Below are 24667 nucleotides of genomic sequence, written 5' to 3' on the forward strand. Positions count from 1 at the left end.
AATACTTCACGTTCCTGTAACAAATGGGCTTTGTAAAACACTTGTATATGTAATCGGAAGTGATATTTTTAAACAGTGTTTTTTCACGTTCCATTTATTTGTGCACATATAGACAGGGTCTGAATGAATGCTTTTCTGACACCTACCTGGAAGGAGGGAGAGACTCTGGGTGTGTTTATGCAAATACAGTTTGATCCTATTTTGTTTAGATTTGCTAGATATACAGCTAGTGGAGTGGTGTTTTGCTCATTGTAATCAACTTGGCTGGTACTGAGTCACAAATTATCTTTGTACAGGATTCATGGATAGTGAAACACGGTCACCAATGTTTGTAATTATTGTAGGAATGCAGGAAAGACTGGACTTAATCTGCCCCAAAGGAGAAACCATTCTCAGTGGAAAGAGCCTTGGATGGAGCAGGGCTCCAGTGTCAGAGCCACATGGAAGTGAGAAGAGAGGGTAGGATTCCAACAGCAGGCCACGTGCCTGTAAGGCCCTGATGTAAGACTCTTTCAGGCTACGTCTACACGTGAAGCCAACATCGAAATAGGCTATTTCGATGAATAGCGTCTACACGTCCTCCAGGGCTGGCAACGTCGATGTTCAACTTCGACGTTGCGTGGCACCACATCGAAATAGGCGCTGCGAGGGTACGTCTACACGCCAAAGTAGCACACATCGAAATAAGGGTGCCAGGCACAGCTGCAGACAGGGTCACAGGGCGGACTCAACAGCAAGCCGCTCCCTTAAAGGGCCCCTCCCAGACACAGTTGCATTAAACAACACAAGATACACAGAGCTGACAACTGGTTGCAGACCCTGTGCCTGCAGCATGGATCCCCAGCTGCCGCAGAAGCAGCCAGAAGCCCTGGGTTAAGGGCTGCTGCACACGGTGACCATAGAGCCCCGCAGGGGCTGGAGAGAGAGCATCTCTCAACCCCCCAGCTGATGGCCGCCATGGAGGACCCAGCAATTTCGACGTTGTGGGACGCGGATCATCTACACGGTCCCTACTTCGACGTTGAACGTCGAAGTAGGGCGCTATTCCCATCCCCTCATGAGGTTAGCGACTTCGACGTCTCGCCGCCTAACGTCGAAGTTAACTTCGAAATAGCGCCCGACGCGTGTAGCCGCGACGGGCGCTATTTCGAAGTTAGTGCCGCTACTTCGAAGTAGCGTGCACGTGTAGACACAGCTTCAATCTGTTTTTCTCCATGTCCCAATTAATAGAGCTAAACAGGCTTCATTAAGATCCTCCTCTGTTATTTTTAACTTGCTCAATCAGAAGTCATCTGTGAGAGGGTTGTGTTTCTGCCTAGCCTACAGAGAGCTAAAATCACTAGAAGACTGCCTGGTGAGGGAGAATGGTAGGAGCAGCAAGCAGCAGCCCACGGGCATTGCTGGCAAGAGCATGGAACAAGCTGGTGGTAAAGAGGCATGACAAGCAGCCAGCAGGGTCGTGACAGAGAGGCCCAACCAGTGGCCATTAGAGTGATTAAGATACCTCTTTAGCTCTGAACTCTGAGTCTACACTGACCAAGGGCAGCACCTGTGAGCCGGGTGTAGAGAAGGATTGGGCTGTTGAAGGGGACTTTTGGGTTGCTGGACTTAATAACCTGAGAGGAAAAGAAAAATGCCCAACCTATTCAGGGTGGGTTTTTTTACTCATGGTTTGTGTCTATGAACCCTACTTGCAATAATATTCCCAAATTGATACCAACTTACTTCCTTTCATTTAATAAAAGTTTCTTTTCTACACTCAGATTCTGTGCTTGTGAGTGGGAAAGGTCAACTTTTGGCACTGTGCCTCAGAAAGGCCTGCCCTAGGTATTGAACCCAGCCCTGGCTGCTGCTCTCTCCACCTGGCAGAAGGGTTACACGTTATTTTTAATTCTCTATTGCCCTGCAATATTAGTAGTTTTAAATAGCCCTTCCCCGATGCTCCAGCGCTTAGCTGGGATTACTGCTATCAAGATTTTCATTTAGCTCAAAATAAATACATGAAAAGAACCAGAAAAATCCCTCAATATCTATAAGTTGTGCCAACTGCTAACCTCATCTGCATTACTGGCTTCCCTCTGCAACTTCTTAGTTCCAATTGTTCATTGTATTTAGTCATGTCTGGTCTTAAACCTGGATCATAAGCTTTTCGAGGTGGCAATCGTCTCTTCTGATAAGTAAACTCACTGTTTAATACCCTTCACAGCTGTGTCCCATAGTAGCATTGCTTGGAACCACTATTGTTTTAAGTATCGGAGGGGTAGCCGTGTTAGTCCGGATCTGTAACAGCAATGAAGGGTCCTGTGGCACCTTATAGACTAACAGAAAAGTTTTGAGCATGAGCTTTCGTGAGCACAGACTCACTTCATCAGATGCTGGTCTTGGAAATCTGCAGGGCCAGGTATAAATAAGCCAGAACAAGGGTGGTGATAATAAGGTTAGCTCAGTCAGCAAGGGTGAGGCTTACTACCAGCGGTTGATCTGGAGGTGTGAACACCAAGGGAGGGGAAGCTGCTTTTGTATTTAGCCAGCCATTCACAGTCTTTGTTTAAGCCAGAGCTGAGGGCATCAAATTTGCCGATGAATTGTAGCTCAGAAATTTCTCTTTGGAGTCTGGTCCTGAAATTTTTTTGCTGTGGGATAGCTACTTTTAAGTCTGCTACTGTGTGGCCTGGGAGATTGAAGTGCTCTCCTACGGGTTTTTGTGTATTGCCATTTCTGATATCTGATTTGTGTGCGTTTATTCTTTTATGTAGAGACTGTCCAGTTTGTCCGATGTACATAGCAGAGGGGCATTGCTGGCACATGATGGCATAAATTATATTGGTAGATGTGCAGCTGAATGAACCCACGATGGTGTGGCTGATCTGGTTAGGTCCTGTAATGGTGTTGCTGGTGTGGATATGTGGGCAGAGCTGGCAACGAGGTTTGTTGCATGGATGGGTCCCTGAGTTAGAGTGACTGTGGCGCGGTGTATAGTTGCTGGTTAGGATTTGCTTCAGGTTGGCAGGTTGTCTGTGGGCAAGGACTGGTCTGCCTCCCCAGGCCTGTGAAAGTGGGGGATCATTGTCCAGGATGGGTTGTAAATCCCTGATGATGTGCTGTAGAGGTTTTAGCTGAGGACTGTAGGTGATGGCTAGTGGTGTTCTGTTGGTTTCTCTCTTGGGCTTGTCCTGTAGTAAGAGGCTTCGTGGCACACGTCTGGCTCTGTTGATCTGTTTTTTCACTTCCTCAGGTGGGTATTGCAGTTTCAAGAATGCTTGGTAGAGATCCTGTAGGTGTTTGTCTCTGTCGGAGGGGTTGGAGCAAATGCGGTTATATCTTAGTGCTTGGCGGTCTGACTAAGATATAGTGCTTGGCTGTAGACAATGGATCGTGTGGTGTGTCTGGCATGGAAGCTGGAGGCATGAAGGTAGGCGTAGCAATCAGACCGCCAAGCACTAAGATATAACCGCATTTGCCCCAACCCCTCCGAAGCTGTGTCTACACGTGCACGCTACTTCGAAGTAGCAGCACTAACTTCGAAATAGCGCCTGTCGCGGCTACATGCGTCAGGCGCTATTTCGAAGTTAACTTCGACGTTAGGCAGCGAGACGTCGAAGTCACTAACCTCATGAGGGGATCGGAATAGCGCCCTACTTCGACGTTCAATGTCGAAGTAGGGCCCGTGTAGACGATCCGCGTCCCGCAACGTCGAAATTGTGGGGTCCTCCATGGCAGCCATCAGCTGGGGGGTTGAGAGATGCTCTCTCTCCAGCCCGTGTGGGGCTCTATGGTCACCGTGTGCAGCAGCCCTTAGCCCAGGGCTTCTGGCTGCTGCTGCTGCAGCGGGGGATTCATGCTGCACGCACAGGGTCTGCAACTCGTTGTCGGCTCTGTGTATCTTGTGCTGTTTAGTGCAAGTGTGTCTGGGAGGGGCCCTTTAAGGGAGCGGCTGGCTGTTGAGTCCACCCTGTGACCCTGTCTGCAGCTGTGCCTGGCACCCTTATTTCGATGTGTGCTACTGTGGCGTGTAGACGTTCCCTCGCTGCGCCTATTTCGATGTGGTGCTGCACAACGTCGATGTTGAACATCGACGTTGGCAGCCCTGGAGGACGTGTAGACGTTATTCATCGAAATAGCCTATTTCGATGTCGCCACATTGAAATAGGCTACTTCGATGTAGGCTTCACGTGTAGACGTAGCCCGACAGAGACAAACACCTACAGGATCTCTACCAAGCATTCTTGAAACTGCAATACCCACCTGAGGAAGTGAAAAATCAGATCAACAGAGCCAGACGTGTGCCACGAAGCCTCTTACTACAGGACAAGCCCAAGAGAGAAACCAACAGAACACCACTAGCCATCACCTACAGTCCTCAGCTAAAACCTCTACAGCACATCATCAGGGATTTACAACCCATCCTGGACAATGATCCCCCACTTTCACAGGCCTGGGGAGGCAGACCAGTCCTTGCCCACAGACAACCTGCCAACCTGAAGCAAATCCTAACCAGCAACTATACACCGCGCCACAGTCACTCTAACTCAGGGACCCATCCATGCAACAAACCTCGTTGCCAGCTCTGCCCACATATCCACACCAGCAACACCATTACAGGACCTAACCAGATCAGCCACACCATCGTGGGTTCATTCAGCTGCACATCTACCAATATAATTTATGCCATCATGTGCCAGCAATGCCCCTCTGCTATGTACATCGGACAAACTGGACAGTCTCTACATAAAAGAATAAACGCACACAAATCAGATATCAGAAATGGCAATACACAAAAACCCGTAGGAGAGCACTTCAATCTCCCAGGCCACACAGTAGCAGACTTAAAAGTAGCTATCCCACAGCAAAAAAAATTTCAGGACCAGACTCCAAAGAGAAATTTCTGAGCTACAATTCATCTGCAAATTCGATGCCCTCAGCTCTGGCTTAAACAAAGACTGTGAATGGCTGGCTAAATACAAAAGCAGCTTCCCCTCCCTTGGTGTTCACACCTCCAGATCAACCGCTGGTAGTAAGCCTCACCCTTGCTGACTGAGCTAACCTTATTATCACCACCCTTGTTCTGGCTTATTTATACCTGGCCCTGCAGATTTCCAAGACCAGCATCTGATGAAGTGAGTCTGTGCTCACGAAAGCTCATGCTCAAAACTTTTCTGTTAGTCTATAAGGTGCCACAGGACCCTTCATTGCTGTTACTATTGTTTTAGTGAAATGTCAGCATGTCAAACTAAGCATGGAACTTGTTGTGATGTGCAAAGCCACCTTTTAATACCAAGGGCCTGATTTTCCAAGATGAAGAGAAAAGTATACGTCCCTGTGAAGTCAATGGCAGCTCAGCACCAGCTGAATGTAGCAGTACATCCAATGGTCAGCTTTAAAAATTAGGAGGTTTCATCTCTTTTGCTTGTTTTCTTCTAGCCATTAGGAATGAGTATGTGATGACTCCACCGGGATTCCCACATAACAGGTATAGAAAATGTAAAGTGATATTGTGGTAGAGGGGGATGGACATATTCCTGCCAGCCCAAAGTTACTACAGAATGAAAATACCCTCCACAAAAAAACATAAGCTTGAAGCCAGTCTGTGGCCACTCAGGAGACCCAGAAGCTGTAAGATAGTAAGCTGTGATGGAAGACAGGAGGATGAACAGTAATAATGACCTTTCTAGCATACTGATACCTTTAGAATGTCCCACTCGATACAAAGAAACACCCCCTCCCTTTCTTCTCAGTATCTTACCACACATTAAAAGTCGCCATGGAAATGTCATCTCCTAGCTGAAAAATAGAAGTGCTTTCAGGACAGTGGCTGAATGACGAGTTTGTGGCTCATTAGCTCTCATCCATGTCCTTGCTTAAAGAGCATGGATAGAAATTGCAAACTGGCACATGAACACAATTACATTAGGCCAACTTCCAAAAACGCATGAGCTCTGAAAACCAAGTTTTGATGTTGGTGCATTATGGGCAACATGATGCTAATTACAACCAAACACAACAAGATGGACTGAAAGAGCAGAGCAGGTGACTCATACCCAGAAGAGGACAGTTGACAAAGAGGGTGGCCGATATTTGTTTTTGTCCTCAAGCCCTGCTGCTACAATGCCTTTTCGCCAAACAAGCTTAATGTTCACATCTACTCCTGACCCTTCATCTCCTTACACCCCATACACAATGCCAGTAAGTTAAATACAAATACAAACATAGGAAAGGTTAGAGATTTATTATCCCAGTTCTCAAAGTGGAGGTGACAAGTGAGAGGAGAAATGGAATGGCTGCTCCAGCTTCCTATTCTGGGGGAAGGAGGGCAGTACAGAAATCTAGGTTCCATTAATTTCTTCAGGACCAGGAGGGAGCTCTTAATAGGTGAAACTGGGATGGGGAAGAAGGACAGAACATTCTCTTCAAGTCTTACCTGTGTTCTGTGAGGACTACAGTGCTGCTGTAGATAGGGAAACAGTTTAAAAAGAAGAGGAGAGCAATATAAAATAAAAATTAAAAAAAAATCCAACTATACATATATCCAACTATACTTGACAGTTGTGCATTACTGCATCTACAGGTCCTTAATGTAAAATTTGCTTTAAGTATTTAGTTAGGTTGGGGGCTAATTTAGCTACAACTAATCAGGAAAGAGATCTTGGCGTCATTGTGGATAGTTCTCTGAAAACAGCCACACAGTGTGCAGCAGCAGTCAAAAAAGCAAACAAGATGTTAGGAATCATTAAAAAATGGATAGAGAATAAGATGAAGAATATTTTATTGCCCTTATATAAACTCATGGTATGCCCACATCTTGAATACTGTGTACAGATGTGGTCATCTCATCTCAAAAAAAGATACTTTGGCATTAAAAATGGTTCAGAAAAGGTAACTAAAATGATTAGGGGTTCGGAACTGGTCCCCTATGAAGAGAGAGTAAAGAGACTAGGACTTTTCATCTTAGAAAAGAGGAGACTAAGGGGCGATATGATGGAGGTATATAAAATTATGAGTGGCGTGGAGAAAGTGAACAAGGAACAATTATTGACTTGTTCCCATAATAGAAGAACTAGGGAACACCAAATGAAAGTAAAGGGCAGCAGGTTTAAAACAAATAAAAGGAAATTCTTCATACACTGCACAGTCAACCTGCAGAACTCCTTGCCAGAGGAGGCTGTGAAGACCAGGACTATAATAGGGTTTAAAAAAAATGTTGGATAAATTCATTGGGTCCATTGATGGCTCTTAGCTGGGATGGGTAAGGAATGTTTTCCCTAGCCCCTGTTTGTCAGAGGCTGGAGATGGGTGGCAGGAAAGAGATCCTTGTCCATTCAGTTCACTCCCTCTGGGGCACCTGACATTAGCTACTGTCAACAGCCAGGATATTGGGCTGGATGGACCTTTGGACTGACCCAGTATGGCTGTTTTCATGTTCTTACTGGTGTGTGTGTTCAAGGATTTAAGTGAAGTTACCTAAAAGTTAATTCCCTCCTCTCCCATATCCTAGAGTGGCCTTGTAGGGACAGGGCATGTAATCCCAATACTGATTCCCCTTCAGCTATATCACTGTATAGAGAAGATCTGCAGCACGGCAATCCAGTCACTCATTCACGGGCAGCAGATGTAAGAGGCAAAATTAGGCAATGTCTCCCCATCCCTATTTGGACCATTCCTGAAAGCTCCCACAGCAGGCTGTTGCAGCTTGGAGACTGGTGACTCTTCCTTCAAAGTGGATCTGTTAACTTAAAAGAGAAAAGCCTTCCAGCTTGCCAGACATATTAGCATAACACTGAACCTGTGAAAGAGCCCTCAAGTGGTAATGAACTCATTTAACAGGCATGCTGCCAACCCTGAATCTACTGTCAAAAACAGTTGTGCATTACTGCATCTACAGAACCTTAACATAAAATTTGCTTTAAGTATTTAGTTAGTTTGTTGCTGAAGATTATAAAAGTCACATCTCTAAAAATGCTTGCATAGATATTTAGATGCACAACTGGAGTATCCAGCTCAACCTTAAGTGCTTGGATCTTCAGGCATGTAGATTTTTTAAAATAAATTCTTCAAAAGACCAACCTTACCTAAAATACACATTTTAATTTTAACTAATTTTAATTAATGATAATTACTGTAGTACAAAAACTTCCCATTCTTTCTATCGATCCCTACTCTCTTTTCAGCTCCCCTTTTCAGAGATGCCTTAAAGGGACAACATTCCTTTTCTTCCAGACAGCTGAACAAATGGGTTTCCCTTTTACTTGTGACTATCTGATGAACTAGTTTTAAGACAACTTTCCACCAAATTCAGTACGTTACTAAAATATAAAATCCTTTCACATGCCTAAAATATGCTTCCAGAGATTTTAACATAAACATACAGTAAAATTTCATAAACATGTCTTGTTATGAAAATCTCACAAAATAAACTAATGTTCCCTTTTTCTACAAACAATGAACTTTGCTATGAGCACACTAAACTGCTCTGGCTGATTAATTCAAAATAATGCCTGTTTAAATGAGTTTAAATATGTAGTAATCTGGAATGATTACTTTTTGTAGTCTTAAGAGTATATTTAAAGTATAAAATAGTCTTAGAAATACTGAAGAAAACATAAAACAGAGAAGTGCTGCACCATGTATTCCATAATATTTACTGTTGTATTCAGCAGTACAACTGACTTGCCCTTATTACACAGTTTTTGCAAATAAATCTCTGATGAATTTCAGTGTATATCAAAAAAAAATGAGTGACATTTTTTATTCCCATATTTAGTGCTTTTAATTAGGAACCTTCTCCATATCCAGTCTTCAGAACCTGGTAAGCATTGGAAAACATGCTCCAATTTCTTTAGAAAGACATTTTAGAAGATTGTTTCAAGTGTCATTTGCTACATTTGGCTGGAAGGGGAGAGCACAGGAAAAGGGAGATAATGAGGCAGGAATGGAGCCTGGGCAGAGCAGGGGTGAACGACAGGCAGGACCACTGGCTGGGGAGTTTGCTTTTTCAAGCAGCAGTTTCACCCACTGCCCACGTCCTCATTCATTTACAGAGATTTGACTTTAGTTTTAAGTTTACACTCTAAAAAGGAGAGGAAAAGCTTCTGAGTTACTGACATTCTCAAAAGAGAATTTCAGAGTATTTACTTCACATAGAAGCTGACAAAGCAAATGGGAAACAAACTCCAAGCCAATTTATCACAAGTGGCTTAATGAAAAACTTCTCCTGCACAGGAGAGGGACAGCGAAAGACCCAAGTTCCTACGTAGCAAAGAGCCTGCAGCCAGCATATTAACCAACCATTTTGTAATTCTCAGTTACCAAACACTGCTCAGTTTCACATACAGAGACGCACTCCTTTATCTGCACACAGATAGGTGCTTCAGGAACAGCACGAGCCTGCCTGGGGTCAGATAGGGAGAGGCCTGGGAGAAGCAGGATCTGGCCTAGTATCAGCTAGGAAGACAGCTCCATCTGATCATTTCTTCACTTCAAGACTGTTAATCATTGCACTAAGACCAGTTCCAGCCAGGGTGCCACTTGTTGGTTTCCATCCTCTCCCTCACTAAACATTTGCAGCTAGACTGTCATCAAGAATCCTAAAATCGGCCTGAAATCTCCAGAAGTAGAAGCTCCTTCATCATTTTACTTGCCTGACTTTATACCTGCCATTCCCCTTAGTGACACAGAACCTACCTTCTTCCCAGCAGTCAGCACAGCCTAGCCACCCTGGAGGGAGTGTAACAATTTTCTGGGGAGAAGATTTCCCCAGGCAGCTTACAAGGAAACTGAATAGTTGAGAGGGTGGAGCCATTTAGGCAGACTCTTCCCAGAATTTACCACTAATCTAAGAGGGTTCAAGGGCACATTTACTTCAACACAAAATTGCCTCCATGGAGACACCTCTTCCTCTGGCTTCAAAAGAAAGGAGAAGCAAAAACCTGATTCCTACCTTCTCAGTCTTCACTCCTTCCCAAAGCTTGCTTGTGTGTTTAAAGCCCCACATGGAGCATATATTACACTTCTGTGAGCTCACACCCTGCTCTTCCACCACCCTTCCCAATGGATGTATTATCACACCACCACTTCCATTGGAGACCAACAGCCCTCACTTTCAGGGGTTCCATCCTTCATTGAACCCCAACAATGTGCCAGGTGGACAAGATGGATCTAGTACACACCTTAGGGGGCCATCACCACACAATCAGACAAGGAGTTCCTTTCCTTCTACAGTTCACAAACAAATGGGCAAACTCTGCCCATAAAAAGAAAGTGTCCCCCAGGAGAAGATCTCTCCAAGAGGAAATCCAGACTCCTACCTCTGCAATGCGAACACTGTAGGGCTGATTGTGAAACCTCGGAGCATTGTCATTCACATCCCCCACTTGAATATTCACTGTCCCCTTGATTACCTGTGGCCAGAAGGAGAAAAGCATACAGCAGGAATTAGGCTACTGGGTATTTTCTTTGTTCCCCAAGGTTTACATAGAAAGGACAGGTGTAAAATCACACCCCCAGGCGGGGAGAGAAAGACTAGAACTTCAGCAACTGTCAGCTCCCCTAAAGCCATAGCACTCTCATCAGTCTCTTTAGATAGATCTGAAGAAGTGGGTCTTTCCCACAAAAGCTCATCACCTAATAAATTATTTTGTTAGCCTTTAAACAGCTACTTGACTGCTGTTCTGTTTCTTTAGATCCCAGACAGCAGAGGTCCAATAATACTTACAAAGACCCCTGCTGGTAGATGCTTCTCTAATGCCCCTTTCGGAACAGCCTTGGCCTTTAGCTCATGTAATAGAGCACAGGGCTTTAGCCCCTGTGGTGATAGGTTCAATCCTTTTGGAAAGTGGCTGTGATGTCCTCAACAGCATGTGCTCTCCAGTCCCACTCTACGTGTCTCCTGGCTCAGACCATAAATGAAAAGAGTCATACTTACCCCCTGGCTGTCACTGACAGAAAATTCAACCGTGAACTCTGACTTAGTCTGAAATGAAAACAAGAAGAAAAACACAAAATTAGAGGTACTGTGGCATTTATCTGAACAGGATTTGAACTTTAGCTGAGTAAACACCTGTTAAACCTGTTAAACACCGCCAAGGCCTTGAAGAGAACAGGAAGAAGTTCCAAGCCTATCTACATACATTGCATGTGGTGCATATGGCTCAGAAAATTAACAACATGGGACTCCCGTACATTATCTAAATGCAAGTGGCAGCTCTGCCGCTGCATCAATAGGTGACAGGTACTGACTCAGCCAGCTTCCCAACTGGCAGCTGAGCACTCTAACCAGAGGGGTACTTCATGAAAACCATACAGATCAAAGAAGTCTACTGTAACCCTAGCAACAACAGCTCTTTGCAATGGTGGTCTGGAGGAGTAAATGAGGAAAGATAGAGGTGCTAGGCCAGGGGCTCCCAAATTGTGGCTGACGGATCATGAGGGGGTCTGCAAAGAGCTGCCTGTCCTCTTGTGTTTCAGCTGAGAGAAAACACTGATGTGATGGGGAGATGAAGTGAAAAGTAAATGCAAAGAATGTGGAAAAATTTTATCTAAAAGGGGACCACCCCTTATCTCACTAAAGACCGCTAAAGCACAGCATTGCTCTCCTAATATTACTCTGACACACCGCAACTGCTGGGGTGTTCTGCAGCTGGGACTGCCAGGGGAGGTATCCATGAGACAAGCTCTCTAACAGGACACTGTCTGCAGTGTAAAAAGGTCTGAGACCCCGTAAGGGAAAGGATTACAGAAGCCAAATGCCCTGTGCCACTAATACTCCTTAGCATCCCAGTTAATTCAACAGCTTAATTTAACAAAAATAAATTAACAAAACCCCAAAACTGGCTCTGATAATGGCTTTAATCCAGAAGGACTGAAAGAGTCAGGGGGAAGCAAAGTCCCCAAATCTCTGCCCTAGTTTACAGGTTAGAGACAAGAGACATATGAAGTTCCACCCATTTCCCATAGCACTTTAAAAAAACAAAAAAAAAGTTCAGCTCTCCCTCCTTATGTTCCTTTCACACCCCTCCCCACTCCCCCACTCCTCAAGCCCTGCATGGGGGTGCATGGACAGCTTCTGTACAACAACACAGAATGTGTTTGCTAAGCTGGGTGAGGTTATTGGTCTGTCAACTCTGGCACCTTGTCTCCAAGCAATGGCTGGAGTCAGATACTTAAGAAGGAGGTAGGGAGGAACTTTCTCTCCAGACCATATGTTTTCCACCTCAGCCAGGCCTGTCCCATTTGACAACCATGAAGTCCTCCCAAAGAAATCATGGGAGGCTGGACAAAATATTAAAACAGAACTATTACGTGGGTACCATCTGGTTTCATTTAACCTGAAGTCCCCGCCAGCCATTGAACAACTTCTTTCCTTCCCTGATTCCTCCTTTTACATTTTCTCTACCCCCTAACCATGGCTGCTGAGTGGAGCGACAAGTGCACTGAAAGCATTGCATGGGAACGATCTGAAAGCAGCCTGGAACAAGTCTATGTGTTAGAGACTAGACTGATTTATTCTTACTAATAGCCGCAAGGCTCTGGTTCCCCAAACTGCAACTTAACCTCCCTTACACCAGGATAGCTGGTCACCTTGGAAGGGGTTTTGGGGATGCTTTACCAAAGCATAAATTCCCCTCCATGAAGGCTCAGGTAATGCAATCTGTGGCAGTCTTGGGGCAATGCCTGTAGCCAGTCTGAGCAGCCCAAATGCCAAGGACATAAAAGCGAGACCCATTTTCCTTGTGTAAGATTCTCTTCATCAGCTTTTCCATCACCACTTATCACCTCCTATACCCCCAAGTGCAATCACAGGAGAAAAAGAAAGTTGAGGAGTGGGGACCAAGACCAGATTTTGTTGAATATAAAAAAGATAAGCCCCGGAAGAGACAGGACAGACAGGGCTGCTCCCAGCCTAATTTCTCTTCCCATCGCTCATTTCAATCATATTCCTTTTAAGACTCAGTTATTAACTGCATCATTCTGAATCTAATGCTTTGTATTACATGACTCTTTTACAGCTTAATTTGGCTCCCTGGCAGAAGTTCTTTTCCTTTCACTGTTCTCTCCTTTTCCACTGCTAGGTACTATATTAGTTTGCCTTCTGTCTTTTTGCCCCACCCTCAGCTCATTAACCTACATTGGGCAACAACTGATACCTTTCCTTTGCTTCCCACCTGGTTTTTCTTCCATGTTTTTCTCTTCTTCCCATCTGCTAATCTCTCTCCCTTTCTCCCTTTTCCTCTCTCATATGCCTCATTCCGAGCTCTGTGTAACTTCCCATCTTCATCCTCCTACACAAACTCATATCTCTGCTTCTTCCCTCAATACAGAAACCACATGTGCACTCCTGCCTGCACCCCCAGAACTCTTCCTCTCACACACAGACTACCCCTCACCAGCCCCATCCCTAGCAGGGGGCATGGGGTCTGCAACTACCCATCCCACAGTGTCCCATGCACAGAGCCCAGGGTATCCTCCCCCAGCCACTGCTGGGCCTGCCTCGCCTCTGCTGTGCTCCTTCCCTACCCCTTCTCCTAAACCCTGCCCCACTCTGCCCCCTGCCTGAAGACTCCTCCTCTAAGCAACGTGAGCTGGAGGATAACCAGGGTGCCTGGCACAGGATGGCAGCAGAGGTCACCACCCACCCACCCATTCACCACAGCAGTGGGAGTTGGAGTGACCTGGTAACCTGCTCTGCTCTGCCCCGTTTCCCTCTCCCAGCCCGCTGTGCTTTGCTTCACAACGGCAACAGGATAAAGAGCACCTGGAGGATGGAGATGGAGCTAGGGCGTTCTGCTTACTGTTGCTGCAAAGAAGCCAAGCACAGCAGCCTGAGAGAGGGCAGTGGGGTGGAGCAGGCCAGGCTGTTAGGTTGAGCCAGCTCCTGACACCATGGTGAGTGCAGGAAGGTGGGCTGACACCTGCTGCCACCCCACTCCAGGTCCCCCAGGGAAGCCCCGGGGTCCCATTCATAGGACGGTTGAGCTGGCCACTGCAGGACCCAGGGTGGCCAGCCCTTCCCAAACAGTTCTAACTGCCAAGCCAACACAATCACTTGCAGACTCCCCAAGGATTATGTCTTATATGAAGGACCCTCTAAAACTAACTTTTGTTTCCTTCTTCTGCACCATAACCAAAGGCTGCATCTGCTGTGAGAGACAGCACAGAATCCAGCCCTCTGTAAAGAACCCCTCCCTTCCCTGCAAAACCCTTTCCATCCCTACACCACACAGGATTTTTCTGGTATTCTTCCCCATAATATCTGAGCATCCCACCAGCACTAATGGATTTTAGCCTAATACCTGAGCAAGGCAGGGAACTAAGACATGGGGAAGATGAAGTACTTTGCCCAAGGCCACACAGGAAGTCTGTGGCAGAGCCTACAAGAGATCAAAAATCTCTTGCGGTCCAGTCCAATGCCTTCAAATCCACCACTGCTCTAGGCAACGCATTCCAATGCTTCACCACCCTCCTGGTAAAGTAGGTTAGATATTAGGAAAAACTACATCTCACCCTCTTCAACTTCAGACCTTTACTCCTTGTTCTACCATCTGACACCACTGAGAACAGTTTCTCACACCCTCCTCTTTAGAGCTCCCCTTCAGGAAGTTGAAGTTGAAGGCTGTTATTAAATCACCCCAGTCTTCTCTTCTATAAACTAAACAAGCCCAAATCCCTCAGCCTATTCTCATAGGTCTTGTGCTCCAGACCCTTAATCATTTTTGTTACCCTCCGCTGAACCTGCTCCACCACATCCAAATCCTTTTTATACTGGGGGCCCAAAACTGGACACAATATTCCAGATATGGCCTCACCAGGGCAGAATAGAGGGGAACAACTACTTCTCTAGATCTGCTCAAAATGTTCCTCCTAATGCACCCTAATATGCTGTTAGCCTTCTTGGCTACAAGGGCACACTGTTTACTCATATCCAGCCTTTCATCCACCATAACCCCTAGGTCCCTTTCCATCGTACTGCTGCTGAGCCAGTCAGTCCCCAGCCTATAACAATGCCTAGGATTTTTCTGCCCCAGGCGCAAGACTCTACACTTCTCCTTGTTGAACTGCATCAGATTTCTTTTGGCCCAGTCCTCCAATTTATCCAGGTCACTCTGGATTCTCTCTCTACCCTCCAACGTATCTACCTCTCCCCCTAGTTTTGTGTCATTGGCAAACTTGCTGAGGGTGCAACCCAGTCCCTCATCCAGATCATTAACAAAGATGTTGAACAACACCGGCCCCAGAAGTGAGCCTTGGGGAGCTCCACTTGAAACCAACCACCATCCAGATATTGAGCCATTGACCACACTACCCGTTGGGCCCAACAGTCAAGCCAGCTTTCTATCCATCTTATAGTTCAAGAATCCAATCCATATTTCCTTAATTTATGGGCAAGAATGTTGTGAGAGACTGTATCAAAAGCTTTGCTGAAGTCAAGGTACATCACATCCACTGACTTCCCCATGTACAGAGAGCCTGTTACCTCATCATAGAAGCTAAATAAGGTCTTAAATGCAGGTTCAGATCTTCCTTAAAAGTGAAAATAGGACTCAAGGTGTTGGCTTAAAAGGGGACAAGCTGAGCACATAATTCTGCCTGAGCTTCTGAATGCTGTGTTCTGCTTTCCGGCAATTAGTTCTCATTTTGGTTTTTGTTTACATTATAATAGACAACGAGTTGTGAAATCCAGCGTAGGCAGAATTAACGAGTGCCTTTTGCTCCTCACCTTGCCTTGTCGAGGAGCCAATAGTGCAACTTCTGACCTTAGTCAGACCCTGACTCTGCCATATGCCTGCAACAAGATGCTGGACCTGATTTCCTGGTATCCTGCCCTGACTCAGTCCTGATCCCTCTACTCATCTCCAGCCTGCAACTTGATCACTAAATGGTATACACAAGTCATTCACAGACTGGTTTGGAAAGTTTGCTCAGATCACTTTTGCCCACTCTCAACCCCATCTAGCTGCAACTCAGCTGGCAGATGGGGCACGTCCCACTCAGACCAGTAGCTCCCCTAGGTCACAGGATCACCAGAACCAAGGTCACCTAGCTTTGGGTGGAGAATTTCACGTTACAAGGCCCACATTACACATCTTGCTGCTGAAGCACAGGGCCTACGAGGACAGAGAGGACATTTACAGGTAGAAGCAGCTGTTATGTGCCCAAACCTGTACTTTCCAATTGCAATGCCTTTATGCATACCTGCTCCACCATCTTCAATGGCCCATATCACATCCACTCTGTAGAGCAGGGGCGAGCAAACATTTTATGTCAGGACCCACTTTTCGTTCCTGCAATTAGCAGGTCCCCCATCCCTCCCCAACCTGTCTAGTGTAATCCAAGCCAACAGAAATTTCAGTTATGTTCATATGAAAAAAAAAACCTTTTGGCATAAGAAAGAAAATAAATATGTAGAATGTAAAAACAAATGTATTAATCGGTATATACATGTGAATATACATACATAAAAACAGTAACATATTTCAGTATTTTTAATGAGATGGACAAGCTTGACAGCCAGCAGCCAATCATGCTGCATCCCTCCCTTACAGAATTTCACTCTCCACCTAGGGGGCCTGCCCCCCATTTTGCCCACCCCTGCCATAGAGGTTACCCCATGACGCTTCCTTTGGACAAGAGCCGGCTCCTATGCTGTTCATTCCCAACAGCCTGTAGCTGAGCTCCAATGAAATGAGGCAGCCCAAATAAACCAGTTCCAAGGATCACTCTGGTGAAGCTGAACAAGCTCAGCTAGCCCACTTTGAAAACCCCAGCCACATAAAGGCCATTATTGATGTTGTCCTGTGCATTGACTCTTAGATATTCAAGTGGAAAGAGGAAAGAAGGGGTGACCTGATGCCCCCCATGCCCACCTTCTTTGCCAAACCCTGTTCAACTGAGTCCTGAGCCAGCAGGGTTGACCTGGATCATTGATACCTGACCTCAGAGAAGTCAGAATTTGGTGGCAGCTGAGCTTCTGTTTTTATACCGCAGGACACACCTTTGCCTCCTAGGCTGCTTGAAAGAGCTTTGGAAATGGACCAGTGAAGGCTCAGGAGATAAAAAAGGCCTGAAAATCACCAGAGCTCCATGTTCTGGAACCCTTCACTCTCATACCCTCAACCAGAACGTGACATGGGAGCCAGGGGCTCTGCCAACATTCCCAATTGCTATTCTGATTGTGGACCTTAGAGCAGGTACAAAATTCCCCCCTCCTCCAACTAGCAGTGAGACTCCAAGACTGCAGGCAAAGTTATAGATGCTAAGGCAACCAAAACCCTCCAGACCTCAATCTCTCTCTCCAAAACCCACATCAGACCTGATGCAGACGATTGACGGGTCAGTCCTGTTGTCAGGACCAGTGACCGAAGGCACCAAGAGATAATATGCTTTGATGTGATCTGCTCTCCATTCTTCCCCAAAATTCTTGGGATGAGGTGGTTACTCACCTGTGCAGTAACTGACATTCTTCAAAGATAGATGTCCCAGTGACTGCTCCACTTCAGCTGTCACTGTGCCCCTACACCTTCACTTGGAGATTTCTACAGCAGTACTTGTACCTGTTGCACATGCACAGAGCCTGCCTCACTCAGCCTGTCATGTCTCAATAGCACATGTGTGCGACCAGTCTCCTTGCTTCCTTCTCTACAATGGAGATCACCACAGCTCCACAGAGAGAAGAGTGGATAGGAACACCCATAAGGGCACCTGTCTTGAACAACACCAGTTACTGCACAGGTGCGTAACCTCCTCTTTGAAAGAGATGTTCATATTGGTGCTCCACTCTAAGCGACTGAAAAGCGGTCTCTCTCAAGGAGGTAAGACATCGGATCTTGTGGTGAACAAGAAAGCTCTATCCACACATGTATTGGTGAGGAGTCCTTAGGTAAGAGCATAGTGTTTTGCAAAAATATGTTCAGAAGCCAAGTGGCAGCCTTATAAAGTATCCATGAAGGAAAAGCTACATAGAAAATCTACCCAAGCTGCTGTGATTTGAATCCTGATAGAAGTCGGAGGAATCACATTCTGCAATTGATAACAGAGGCAAATGCAACCCGAAATCCAGCTGGAAAGTCTCTGAGTGGAGATGGGTGTACTTTTGGAATGTTTCACAATGGAAACAGAGTTTCATAGAACTCTGAAGGGTTTTGCCCCGTACAAGTAAAAGAAAAAGGCTCTGCACACATCTAGTGTGCGCATTGTAAATTCCAAGGAATTTGCTTATGGTTTAGGGAAAAAAGAGAAAAGTTACTCACCTGTGTAGTAACGATGGTTCTTCGAGATGTGTCCCCATGGGTGCTCCACAGTAGGTGTCAGGCTCGCCCGGTGCCACAGATTGGAAATTTTTTTAGCAGTCTCCATTGGGTTGCGCATGCGCCGATGCGCGCCGGTCCTTCGTGTGCCTTCGGTCACATGCGCGATCCGGTCCCCACCAGTTCCTTGACCAACCGCTCCAGATGCTTCTGAAAAATGTGAAAACAGAGCTCCGAAGCGGGGAGGAACGGGTAGGTAGTGGAGCACCCACGGGGACACATCTCGAAGAACCATCATTACTACACAGGTGAGTAACTTCTCTTTCTTCTTCGAGTGGTCCCTGTGGGTGCTCCACCGTAGGTGACTACCCAGCAGTGACCCCAATTAAGGAGGTGGGTGTCCGCTTATGTGCAGCTTGCCCTTGATAGGACTGCTGTTGATAGGCATGTATCCTCGTCGAACACCCAGCGCATGGCATAATGCTTGGCAAAGGTGTCATAAGATGACCAAGTTGCTGCTCTGCGGATGTCTTTTAATGCGATGCCTTTGAAGAAGGCCGTCGACGCTGCCATCGCTCTGGTGGAGTGAGCCCTGGGCAGAACTAGCAGAGGGGTCTTACTCATCTCATGCAGGATACGATGTGATTTGAAATTCTTTGTGAGGATAGGCCCTCCCCTTTCAACCCGGGTGCGAGAGACACCAGGAGTCTGTCCGTTTTCCGGGAGGGCTTAGTTCTGTCTATGTAAAAGACCAACGTCCTCCTTACGTCTAGCAGGTGCAGCCGCGCCTCTTTTCTAGAGTTGTGAGGCTTAGGATAAAATGAGGGTAATACTATTGGTTCGTTAATGTGGAACTCTGAGGAAACCTTTGAAAGGAAAGCCAGGTGCAATCGTAAGATCACTGCTTCTTTTGAGAAGACTGTGCAGGGTGGCGTTGCCATTATTGCTGCAAGTTCGCTCACCCTGCGGGCTGACATAATCGCGAGAAGGAAGGTTGTTTTCAGGGTAAGTAGCCAGAGGGGTACCATGGCCAATGGTTCAAAGGGTGGTCCTGACAGCGTGTGGAGGACCAAGTCCAAACTTCATGACAGCAACAGCGGTTTCCGAGGGGGGTACAAGTTTACCAGTCCCTTTAGGAACCGTGTGACCATAGGATGGGTGAACATATTTGGCCCTTCCTCTTTATGTTGAAACGCTTCTATAGCCGCAAGATGGACCTTTAGTGAGGATAGGGAGAGTCCGTCTTGTTTTAGCTCTAGCAGGTATTCTAGAATTGCAGTTATAGGGACACCCTGAGGAGCCAACTGCTTGGAAGAGCACCAGGAGATGAATCGTTTCCACTTCTGCGTGTTAGTCCTTCTGGTGGAAGTCCTTCGACTGGACTCCAAGACACGTTTCACTCCCTCCGAACGCGTGCTCTCTAAGGCGCTGAGCCATGGATTAGCCACGCCTGTAGGCGGAGTCTTTGAGGGTGTGGGTGCACTATGGACCCCTGGGCCTGGGTGAGAAGGTCCGGCACTACTGGTAGGGGGAGTGGTGGGCGGCACGACATGCGCAGAAGCAGAGGAAACCATTGCTGTCGGTCCCAGGTTGGGACTATCAGTACTATGCGTGTTCTCTCTCTTTTGGCTTTCTCTAGAACCTTGTAAATGAGTGTTGTGGGAGGGAACGCATAGAGTAGAGGGCCCTTCCACGGCACCGTGAAGGCGTCCCCCAAGGATCCCTGTCCTATGCCCGCTCTGGAGTAGTACTGAGAGCATTGTTTGTTGTTGTAAGTGGCAAACAGATCGATTTGGGGAACCCCCCATTTGTGAAAGCAGATCAGCATGGATCTGCCACTCGTGCATGAGCGCAAAGCACCTGCTTAGCTGGTCCGCCTTCACGTTGCGGACACTGGGTAGGTATGAGGCGTTCAGTGTTATATTGATGACAATGCACCAGTTCCACAACCGGACTGCCTCCGCGCATAGTGCATGGGATCTGGCCCCTCCTTGCCGGTTGATATAAAACATGGTGGAGGTGTTGTCGGTATTTATCCCGACTACTTTGCCGTGCAGGTATTTCCAAAAACGTCTGCATGCATTGAACACTGCTCTGAGTTCTAGTATGTTTATGTGCAATGTCTTTTCCGTGGGGGACCATAGCCCCTGAGTTACTTTGTTGCCGATGTGCGCTCCCCATCCTATGTGGGATGCGTCTGTCATAAGAAAAATCGAGATTTGTGGTTGCTGGAAGGGCACCCCACTAGTAAGTTCTTGGGGTCTGCCCACCATGCCAGTGACCTGCGCACCTCCGCTGTGGGTGATACTGTCCTGTGGATGGTATGGACTATTGGTTTGTAAACACTCGCCAGCCAATGCTGCAGGCCCCGCATATGCAGCCTGGCATTCTGTACCACAAACGTGGTGGTTGCCATGTGCCCCAACAGTTGTAGGCATGTTAGGAGTGGCACTGTGGGGCTGTATGTCATCACTTGTACCAGGGATTTGATGGTGTGGACACAGGCCTCGGGCAGGTATACTCTTGATGTAGCAGAGTCTATGCATACCCCTATGAACTCTATATTCTGCGTAGGCTTGGTCTTTGATTTGGAGAGGTTGATAACTAGGCCCAACAAGGCGAATGTGTTTGTAGTGACGTGTATCATGCGTAGGACCTCCGCCTTTGAGGCCCCTTTCAGTAGGCAGTCATCCAGATATGGAAAAATGAACACACCCTGTCTGTGTAGGTAAGCTGATACTACCGCCAGTGTTTTGGTGAACACTCTGGGCACCGAAGAGAGACCGAACGGAAGAACTCTGTATTGGAAATGCTCCCTGCCTACTGTGAAGCAGAGGAAATGTCTGTGTGCCGCGTGAATAGTTATATGAAAAATACATGTCCTGCAAGTTGAGGGCTGCAAACCAGTCTCCATCGTCCAATGCCGTAAGTATGGAGGCAATTGTAATCATCCTGAAACGCTGTTTGCGCAGATGCCAGTTGAGGGCCCATAGGTCCAGGATTGGTCTCCAGCCTCCTGTCTTCTTCTCTGTTAGGAAGTACCGTGAGTAGAACACTTTCCCTTGGAATTGTTCCGGAACTCTCTCCACCGCCCTTATGAACATGAGATGGTCTACCTCCTGTTCTAACCTTGTCTCGTGGGAGGGGTCCTTGAAGAATGGCTGGGTGGGTGGTTTTGGCGGAGGTAGTGATTGGAAGGGGATCGTGCATCCCATGGTTAAAATTTCCAGTACCCATTTGTCTGTGGTGATGTTTTGCCATTGAGAGTAGAACGGTTTGAGCCAATGATGGAACGTGTGCTAGGATTGGCATTGGGGGATGGTGTTGATATTGCAGTCCTCGACATACCTGTCAAACTTGCTGTCTCAGGGCTTGCCCTGAGGGTGCATGACCCTGCTGGGGATGTCGTCTGGGGGGCCTATACTGTTGCTACCGGTGGTGGCGCCCTTGGTCATAGCTCCGTTGGTATTGTGTACGCTGAGGTTGATAAGCGTAGCACCTTTGCTGGGGGTAAAACTTCTTCCTCCTGTACGGAGGGGTATATATGCCCAGGGTCCTAAGTGTGGTTCTCGAGTCCTTGCTGGAGTGTAGGACCGAGTCAGTTGAATCTGTGAATAACTTCTGTTTATGAAATGCAAGGTCTACGATTTTTGTTTGCAGATCTCTGGGAATGCCGGACGTCTAGAGCCACGATTCCCTACACATAACCACTGCTGTGGCTGTGGAGCGTACTGCCGTGTCTGCCACATCCAGGGCAATCTGAACTCCTGTTCGTGAGGCCGCGTAGCCCTCTTGGACGATCACTTTTAGCACCTGTTTCTTATCCTCTGGAAGGAAAATCCATGAGGGAAGTAAGTCTGGAATAATTGTTGAAGTTGTGGTTTGACAGGTGTGCTGCATAGTTCGCCATTCTGAGTAGTAAGGTGGAGGAGGAATACACCTTCCTACCGAACGTGTCTAATTTCCTCACATCTTTTTCTGATCCTCCTGATTTACAATATTGGGGTGTCTTGGATCTCTGCTGTGATGATTTGACTACCAGGGAATTTGGTTGAGCGTGGCTAAACAGGTATTCCATGCCCTTGGCTGGAACAAAGTATTTCTTATCCGACCTCTTATTTGTAGGAGGGGTGGAGGCTGGAGTCTGCCATATGTTGGTGGCTGATTCCATAATCGCTTCATCTAGTGGGATAGCAATCTTAGATGAAGCCGGGGGTCTTAAGTTTTTCAGAAGTTTATGATGTTTCTCCTGCACCTCTGCTATGTGAATGTCCTGTGTTTGTGCTACTCTCTTGAATAGTTCTTGGAATTGCCTAAGGTCGCCCGGGGGGAAATATCCCCGGGGACAATCCCCTCATATGGGGAGGACGAAGAGGCGTCGCTATGATATACCTCCTCTAATTCCTCCGATTCCTGGATTTGTTCATATGCTTGCCCTTTTGAGGATTCAGAGGGGAGGTCCAGGGCCTGAGGACCAACATCCGCCTGGGAAGGCTGTGTCCTTCTCACGGAGTGAGACTGTGTGAAGGGGTGTTGGCGAGGTGTGGTTGGGGATCTACCCCTGGATCTGGACCCCCTGTGCCAGTGTTCAGTATGGTAGGGACAACCATAACAGCAGGGGCAAGGGCCCGGTGATGGGGATCTGGACAACGATCGGAAAACGTATGCATGGGGTCTAGATGAGCGTGACCTCCGTGATGACGCTGACAGTGGCGGAGATACTCTGTGATAGTATTCATAGGGGTCCCTACTGGAGATTGGTGAAGGTTGTCTGAGCCAGGGGGATGGTGGTTGAAGGAACAGTGATGGAGGTCTGAAGCAGGCCATTGGAGTTGCTGCCCGGTGTACTTCGGGGGCGGAGCTAGGTGATAACGGCAACACGGTGACCTCTGGGGATGGGCTGTGGTGCCAGGTTTTGGCTTTTACTCTTCCCCGTCCCTGCAAAGCAGGTGCCACCCCCTCCCGTGCCGGGGACCTTGGCGCCGTTGTGGGTGCTGCGCTCGGTGCCCCTGTGCACGGCGCTGCACGGGTAGCTTCCTCCAGCACCATTGGGGCCTGTGCTGGGTACCCCTGCTCCGGTGCTGTCAGTGCCGCAGTGCTCGGTGCCGTGGGAGTCAGTGCCACTGATTCTGGTGCCTGCAGTACCCTCAGCGCCGACTGCTTAATGGTCGGAGGCCCCAGCGCCGCTGTGTGCGCTACAGTCATCCCGCTTTGAGCAGCCCGCAGGTCAGAGCCCTGTGCTCCGCTCGTCCTTCTCGCAGGCGTTACTGGCAAGGATCGAGCTGGAGAAAGCTTCCTTTTCTTTTGTACAGAGGAGGTTAGGAAAGCCGCCCTCCTCTTGTGCGACCCTGAGGGCCCCTCTTTATGGGGCTTCTCCAATGGTCCAGGTTGGAGGGCCTTATCGAATAAAATAGTTTTCAGCCTCATTTCCCTGTTCCTTCTGGCTCTGGCTGTGAGCTTGGAGCAGTGAGGACACTTTTGTGGAATGCGGGTCTCCCCGAGGCAACAAATGCACTCGCTGTGCCCATCTGAGGCAGGCATGGCCTCGCGGCATGACGCACATTTCTTATACCCCGGCGAGGACATCTCGGCCCAAGTGTTTAAGTCTTTGAATGTTAATAGGGCACTTAACAGCTAATCAGTCCTGGAAACAGATAACGTTCGCAGCTTTTAGGATAGCAGATCACTTAAGGCGGCTGCCTCCATTCTTCTCTTTCTCCCTTTTTTTTTCTTAAACTATATCTACATTTAAACAGAACAACTTTAACAGTGCTAACTAAAACTATCAACTACTAACTATTAACAAAATTAAAACAGTTTTATCTTTCGCAGGCGTTGGAGCCAAAGCGTAATCCATCTGCAGCTGTTGGCGGGTGAAGGAACTGGTGGGGACCGGATCGCGCATGTGACCAAAGGCGCATGAAGGACCGGCGCGCATCGGCGCATGCGCAACCCAATGGAGACTGCTAAAAAAAATTTCCGATCTGCGGCGCCGGGCGAGCCCGACACCTACTGTGGAGCACCCACGGGGACCACTCGAAGAAGGAAGCTTTATAGATAGGTTCATTGGCATGAAAAGACAACTGTATTTTTGGAAGAAACTTGGGGTGTAACCATAGGGTGGATTTGTCCTAAAAAAAAAAATCACATATGGTGAGTATTCCAATTTTTCCTGAAGGCCTGACAGAGGTAATTGACACTAAAAATGAAGTTTTCATGGAAAGGTGTAACAGGGAGCACGTTGCTAATTGTTGTTGAGTCGAGCATGGGAAGACTAAGAGCAGATCCGAAGACGGAGTGGGCAGTTTGATGTCTGGGTATAGGGAATGAAGATGCTTAAGAAACAGCTTAGTAATGGGATAAGCAAAGATAGCAATGTCTCCAATCTTGTGATGAAATGAAATCATTGCAGGTACCTAGACCTTGATAGA

The 24667-nt window shown here is 47.3% G+C and overlaps 1 protein-coding gene across 1 annotated transcript in view; it reads right to left on the minus strand.

The window, feature by feature from the left end:
- The window catches only part of CDH23 (cadherin related 23), a 549671-nt gene that overhangs the window by 412657 nt on the left and 112347 nt on the right, over window positions 1-24667 (minus strand). Inside the window, exons 5-6 of the mRNA XM_074999481.1 lie at window positions 10919-10966; window positions 10302-10394 (exon numbers count right to left, since the gene is read on the minus strand). Coding sequence (XP_074855582.1) covers window positions 10302-10394; window positions 10919-10966 — 141 coding nt within the window. The remainder of the gene's footprint in view (window positions 1-10301; window positions 10395-10918; window positions 10967-24667) is intronic.

The sequence above is a fragment of the Carettochelys insculpta genome, chromosome 7 (assembly GCF_033958435.1).
Source record: "Carettochelys insculpta isolate YL-2023 chromosome 7, ASM3395843v1, whole genome shotgun sequence".
Taxonomy (NCBI): domain Eukaryota; kingdom Metazoa; phylum Chordata; order Testudines; family Carettochelyidae; genus Carettochelys; species Carettochelys insculpta.